We start from the raw sequence: 7,343 nt of genomic DNA, 5'->3' as shown, positions 1-7,343 counted from the left end.
TTTTGGACCCTAATCAAAAGCCTCCCATCATGGACTGTAGATAATGTTCTAGCAATTAAGACTTCACCCACCTCGACAGGTTCCACCAGGCATTGATAATCCCTGCCATCCACTCCAGTCTTCGTACGACCCCAAACCAACATCTCACTCTGAGGGGGAATCTGTATAGGACGGCGATTTATGGTACGTACATACCCAATGGACCCATCTAAAGCTGCAAACCGTGCCTGACTGGCACAAATCTGAAAAGCAGTAGTCCAAGCTCTCTGTTCGGCTCCACTAGAGGAGAGGTAGGCTAAGGGCTTCTCCTGATCCATTTTTTCGTAACACTGTGAAATAACATTCATAGCCAGGACGCCTTCACTGTCGGTTAAACATTGGTCCTTAATCACCAAAAAACCACATTCAGGGAGTTCCACCTGTCCAATCTTCACATGTAGCAATACATAACCCAGGTATGGAATATCTAGTCCATTAGCAGCCTCGAGCGCCAGCCAGCTGCTTGCCTCCTTCAATTTCATACCATTACTGCCAAAGTGTTTAGAGAAGTAGCTGTTCTTTATCAGTGACACATTTGATCCAGTATCCAGAATACACTGTATTGGGACATCATCAAGACACAAGCTGACTTTAGGAACTTTTCCAATCAGTTTTTTCACATCAGTTTGAGGCCCATTGGCATCGACACAACCCACTGTCTGGGCCGCCACAGTGGTGTCGTCTAGTTTAACGATCCACATCTAGGCGTGCTTTTACAGAACCGAGCTATGTGGCCTGGCTGGGAACAAGTGTTACAGATGGGGCTACCTTGTTCATCATAGCTGTTTGAGTAGACTCTGGGTCTGCTCCCTCCTTTCTTTCTTGATCTTGACTGGTCAGTCTGTTTCCAGTCCAAAGTCCCTTGTGTAGCTTGATGAAGTTCTGATCGGATTTCTTTGATCAAAGTCTGTGATAAATCATTGAATTGTGTAGTCATTTGCTTGTTCATGTCCTCCCACAACTCTGATTTGATCTGTTCCATATCCTTAGCATTACAGGTCTTGTATCTTTCACCTTTGGCAGCAAAACACTGGACTGGATCAACCATTTCACCATAAACGTGTTCCCTCAGGATTAGTTCTGCTTTAATTTCTGCAAATGTCAACTGATCATTCATTAGAATTTTTGTTCTGAATTCACCTCCAAGGGCAGTGTCTCTCAAGCCTACAACCAGATGATCTCTGAGGAGAATATCTTCGTCATTCATACCTCTAGGGTCCTTCCTCTTTAACCTGAGAAAGTGTTCTTGTAATCTCAGTGCAAATGAACTGATGTCTTTATGTGTTTCTTGGCGAGCGTTGAAGAACTGAGAGCGCAGGACCGAAGCAGTTGTTTTATCCCCATACAACTTATCTAACTCATTAAAAATTAGCTCAGGTCAATTACACTTCTCTGGTGCTAGAATTAAAATCTCTCTTTTAGCCTTGCCTTCTAAGTAACAGAGTGTTAATTCTGCTCTAAAATCTACAGGAACTCCTTGCAAAGCAAATGTTGTCTGCAAATTACTTTTCCATTCACCTAGACTAATATCTGAATCCTTCCCTCTAAATTTAGTTGTGACCATATTAAACATAGGGATCATACCAAAGAGCCTCAACCCTGCACTAGAAACTGGTGCTTCTCGATTTGAGCCAGACTGCGATTCACTCTGATCAGTCATCTTGCTTTTGCCCACTACAGATTATGGTAGCCAGACCCTGTGTTACATGGCTGAAGTAAACTAAAGCCTAAAATACTTAGTCAGTCATTTGCTTAATAGTAATTTAACTTTATATAATTCACATATAAAACTATGAATTGTAATTTTAAATGGTTTAAAAGCATGTAGAATGGCATATGTAGGCAAATATATTTCTGCTTTTATCAAGAAGCAAAGACAAAAAGGAAAAAAAAAAGAAACAGGGCAGCATTCGGTGGTTGAATCATCTGTCTCCACCCATGCCTAAACCAAATCTGCGCCCTTGATATAAAGAACTTAGCAACTAATGGTGCTTAAAATGTAGGCAAAAGAGAAGAAGAGGAAAAAAACAAACACAAAACAATATTTAGCTGTAGTGCTAAACTGCTTTTGTCTATTTTTTACTCCCCTGTTCCACTATACCTACAATGTAAGCACCACTGGGTACCAGCAATTATTTTTAGCTGTTGAAATGACCCCCTGAATTCAGAAAAATGATATGGTAGATTTCTTTTCTTTGTACAGAGCTCATTCGGCAGGCCACACTGCTGCTTCTGCGGGATAACAGAAAGATGATCCTTGAGAAACAGAGCTCGTTCCTGTAGTCCACTGATGCATCCTAGTGGCTGCTTATTATAGTGATGCAGGTAGGCTGCATGGTAAAGGAAGGTCAGAACAGCAAATACAAGCATACAAACCAGCAAGAAGTTGTCATGAGTGATATTTGACAGTGACTATGAGCTACCACACACATCAATCTGAACATTGCTGTAGCTGAACTCACTTATACCCTGTAAGACGTTGAGTTTTGTAGTGTCAGCAAATGAAAAATTTGAAAAAGATGATGCTCTTTCTATATTTGAAAAATAAATGGACATTGTTTTGGTACAATACATAGGACAAGGTGTGTATACTGAATAGCGACTGTATTCTGATGTTCTTTTAAGTTTTGTGTATAGAAAATCAAGGTCAGTGTGATCAACTGTGAAGAAACTGCTTCATTGTCTGAAATGAGTGACATTATTAAATGTTTTTGTCTCAAAAAATGGTAATGTTTCTTCTCATTTAGTGGTAGCATATTGTTTGTTGGAACTCGCCTTGTTTTTCCTAAATACAATTTATTAGTTTGACTATGTAAAGATTCAAGAAACACTCATATCTTCACATTGTAAATAATGAGCCAGACCAATATGGTTTAGATTACTTTGTGCACTGTAACTATAATATTGTTCAGAAAACATAATCTGTATTTAGTTTCTGCTTTAATAAATGACCGTTGAGTGTGTCGTTCTCTGAAAATGAAAAACAGTGAAAACTATCCATAAGAAAAGAACAAAATATTCACATTCGGGGTTTTTGTTTTTTGTTTTTTGTTTTGTTATTTTTGGTGAGAAATATGTATGTTAAGAAAACATACAAGGTGAGGAAAGCAAAACCTGTGTACGTGATTATGGAGGGCAGCAGTAGAAGCATCTAAAGGCACGTATATGTATTTTTTCTTGATTTTTACTGCAGAAACGTTATCAAGGAGCATAATCTGCAATCTCCGAATTGACCACCAGGGGGAGGTTGTTACCCAACAACCTGCAGTGTGCAGAGCTGAATCATTATCATACTTTACCAAATAGCATCAGCTGTCATCTGTACGCTGCCACACAGAGTCTATTTGACAGGTACAAGGATCTGTGAGGACACAGAGCACTATTCTTCTGACCCGGTGTCTTCTTGCACATCGAGCAGAGCTCTCAGGAATTATCATTCACAGCCATGTGGCTGCACAAAGTGCTTAATAGAGTCCCAGAGACTGTGGATTTAAGAATGCGAACTGAAACCAACAAGTGGTTAAAACCTTTTGCAGATTATTAGATATTCAACATGCCCTTATTGTTACTTCCTGGTCATTTCTTTTGTTGTGGTGGTGTTTAGATGGTGTTTAGATTTTCTGTTTAGACCTGTTTACGTATTTATTTAAAGAGAGAGAGAGAAATAAAATCTGTAAAAATAATTTTCATAGCTGTTTCACTTAAAAACTTTCCAGATATAAAAATCATCCTTTTGTTCTCCTCATCTTTAGGCATCAGAGTAAATAGAATTATATAATGTTAAAATATATAATAAATATAAATGAATTATTATTAATAATAATAATGATAATAATAAAAACACATGTTTACGTTTTGGAAAACTCCCCTTCCTATGCCTCACAGTGGTATGATCCATTAGCTACTATCCACTGCTCTTTAACTTAAAACAAATATTGTGTGAATCACTGTCCTTTACTTCTACCGCTCTATAGATTAAAACACAGTGCGACCAAGCGCCTTTCAAAGCCGCTGAAGCTGTCCTGTGGGAGGGTTTTCACAATTTCAGAGAAAAAATAGTGAAAAGTGAAGATGCCGGAGATGTTTCACCTAAAGCAGGGAACTACCTCAGCGGTGAGACAGCAATGATTTTGAATCATATCTGCGGTAATATTTTTTTTTACATTCATTGCACCATATAAAGGAACACAGCAGTAGAGAAAAGGGGATGGGTTTCATTTATTGATTATTTATTGGCAACAGCGTTACAGGCGAAATTAATGCATTTTAATGCAATGGCCTAATATGGGTAATAACCAACAACAGATTGCTTATAAATAAAAAAGTATATCACATTCTGAAAAAGCATCACATATCAAACATTTGAGAGTTCCCTGTGTTCCATTTTGCAGTATCACACTAACTGCTCCAAGTCTCCAGGCTCGTGACTTTAATAACATATAAAAGTCACTTGCAGGCCCGTCCTCTCAGGTCCTTATTTTCTTCCCTTTTGCATAAATCCATGCAGGACAAGTGTGGCTTTGCATGTAACTTTGGGTCAGCAAAGGCAGACAGCACACAAACCCCGAGAAGAGGTGGAGCTATGACGAGACTCTTAAAATCCGAAGCTTATTCCTCAACTCACTGCCAAGGTGACGAGCTCCGCTCCTGACAAATAGCTCCGAGCTCCGCGCTTCACACGCAGGGACCGGGCATGAACGCGGCAGGATTTGGGAGTTTTGGGTCAAAGTTTTGCTTTCGGTTCCAGATTTCTGCTCCACATGGGATCAAATCTGGACAGAAGTAGACCGTAAGAAAAAACAAACACAAAGAAAGAAAAGAGAAAAAAAAGAAACCAGGAGCCGCAGGCGCACAGAAAAAGTCGGCAACCTGTACTCAATACTTGCCTTGATCCTAAATCTGAGGATAACTTTGCCCACAGCGTTGATCTTCGGACTACAGCAGCGCAACAGAGGGAATATGAGTTCCGGCTTGGGCCACTGAAAGGGAGTGATAATCGGGTAAACGCGCTCCGGTGACCGACAGCCAGATTATGCAGCATCCTTTGGACATGGGGGCGCATTACTATCCTCCGGATGTTCATGCAGACCACAGAACTCATCGCTACAGGAGTTTCATGATAGAGGAGATCCTCACAGATCACCCGGAGCACAAAGTTTCGGCTCCGGCCGGGGAGCTGCTTAAATTCGGAGTACAAGCTCTACTCTCCGCGCGGCCTTTCCATAACCAACTGGGTAAGGCAAAAGATGGATGAGTCTTTCATAGCGGTGTGGAAAAAACACACCGGGATAATACACGCATTAATATTTAATACAATAGCGAAATATTCAAAGGGGATTTCACATTTAATTACAAATGTAGGCATGGGGGAAATGTTTCCTTTCTTATCGCTGTTTTTAAGTAACACTGTAAACAAGAAAAAGGCAGGCGCATTATGAAAATGGATTACTGTAAAGTTTTAAAATAATGGGTTTTATCTGATTAAGAAACAGAATATAACATAAGAAACAAAAACATATTAGAAGCTTAAATGAGTTAAAACGTGGATCACCGATGAGATTCATGTTAATCTTAGCTCTTCTTTTGATGAGCGCTCGGTGACGGTATCTAAATATGATGGATCAATATCTAGAAATAATAATAATAATAATAATAATAATAATAATAATAATAATAATAATAATAATAATAATAATAATAATAATAATTTAGGGTAGAACTGCATTTGCCTTTTTTCCAATTCGAGTCACAGAACGAGAAAGACTAATTTCCTTTCCCGATTATTAATAATAATTTCAGGCCTCTTTAATATTCACAGTAGCTACTCCAATTTTAAAGCTTGAAGCTGTGCTTTGTTTCGTTTAATGTTCACATCATGTGACCTTTAACCTTTGAAAACATGTCTAACGACAATAACACAATAATACTGACGCCTTATTCTAACCTTCCACGCTTATAATGTTTGGTATCAGAAATAAGTAGAACTTCATCGTATCTACGTCATTCATGCTTTTCTGTCCGTGTGGCAGCAGCGCTTTGAAATCTGCTCCAGCGTGTGCGTGCTGTCACATGCGTCCTCTGCAGAAAACACACGATATTAAAACGACTTTTCGTTTGCGGGGAACTCGTTTAGCCTCCGAGAGCTGCCCACCTTAAACGATCAGGGAATCGATTTTAAAGGTCCACTTGTAGTTTACGCCGTTGTTCCCCTTGGGTCCCCACTCCTCGAAAACATCGAGTAAATAAAACCAACTCGTTTTGAAATCTGCTCCTCATTGCCGTGGGTAATATGTTGTTTCCTTTCCCCGGCATGTTCACAGTGCTTAAAGCCGACCAGACGAGCCTCCTAAAGTTTCCCATGTCCCCGCTGTCCTGCTCGCTGGGCTCCCCGCTCCTGTCCGCGGCTCCGGGCCTTCAGGTAGGCGCGGCGTCCCACCACCTGCCGCTGGACCTCCACCTCCGCGGGAAGCTGGAGCACGGAGCCGACGCAGGCAGCAAGACCAAGAAGGGCCGCCGCAGCCGCACCGTGTTCACCGAGCTGCAGCTGATGGGCCTGGAGAAACGATTCGAGAAGCAGAAGTACCTCTCTACACCCGACAGGTGCGCAGGAAACCGCCGAGGATAATGGCGAAAAAGACAGCTGCTTTCCCGGGACTTACTGTAGGATTTCTTCCAGCCTGTAATCTGCAGACTGCTTCACAGCACTGCAAAACTTCTCTCACATCACTAATTCATGTCTTTATTATCTGTTTCCTATTTGCATTGAAACACTGAGTGTGTGTTTAAACGAACGAACCTCGTCCAGCTTTTAATCTAAAACTGCTGCGTTAACCTGGCTGCTCAAACCACACCTGAGCGCTTTCACGGTGGCCGGTGGTGAGAGCTTCCATTTGATCTGGGTCGTTCCACCTTTAGAAAGCTAAAGCGAAATGAGGCTATTACAAGCTGCAACAGGTAGCAATAAAACCTCATTATTATCCTGGTGACTTGATGAGGTCTTTGGAAGTGTGGTCCACACTGCTTTTTTCTTCTTCTAATGATATGTTTGATTTTGTGTCTTACAGAATAGATCTCGCAGAGTCTCTCGGTCTGAGTCAGCTCCAAGTGAAAACATGGTACCAGAACAGGAGGATGAAATGGAAGAAAATTGTAAGTTGGCTGGACTTACAATACAATCCCTACAGTCTGTTTAACATGCAAGCTCAACGCAAAAGTAAAGAGATACTTCTGCTTTCCATTCTTTCAACTTATCCTGATGGGAAATGCAGTTCAGCGGAATAAATTCAGCAGTATTTTTTTTTTTT

The 7,343-nt window shown here is 40.7% G+C and overlaps 1 protein-coding gene across 1 annotated transcript in view; it reads left to right on the top strand.

Annotated features, from left to right (window-relative positions):
* Positions 1-4,625: 4,625 nt before the first annotated feature.
* The window catches only part of barx1 (BARX homeobox 1), a 3,341-nt gene continuing 623 nt past the window's right edge, over positions 4,626-7,343 (top strand). Inside the window, exons 1-3 of the mRNA XM_005947175.3 lie at positions 4,626-5,273; positions 6,360-6,639; positions 7,104-7,188. Of these exons, the coding sequence (XP_005947237.1) occupies positions 5,072-5,273; positions 6,360-6,639; positions 7,104-7,188 (567 nt within the window). The 5' untranslated portion in view covers positions 4,626-5,071. The remainder of the gene's footprint in view (positions 5,274-6,359; positions 6,640-7,103; positions 7,189-7,343) is intronic.

Source organism: Haplochromis burtoni, unplaced genomic scaffold (assembly GCF_018398535.1).
Source record: "Haplochromis burtoni strain Fernald_Lab_line unplaced genomic scaffold, NCSU_Asbu1 Contig_496, whole genome shotgun sequence".
NCBI classification, from domain to species: domain Eukaryota; kingdom Metazoa; phylum Chordata; class Actinopteri; order Cichliformes; family Cichlidae; genus Haplochromis; species Haplochromis burtoni.
This window is presented reverse-complemented; position numbering and strand designations above follow the sequence as displayed.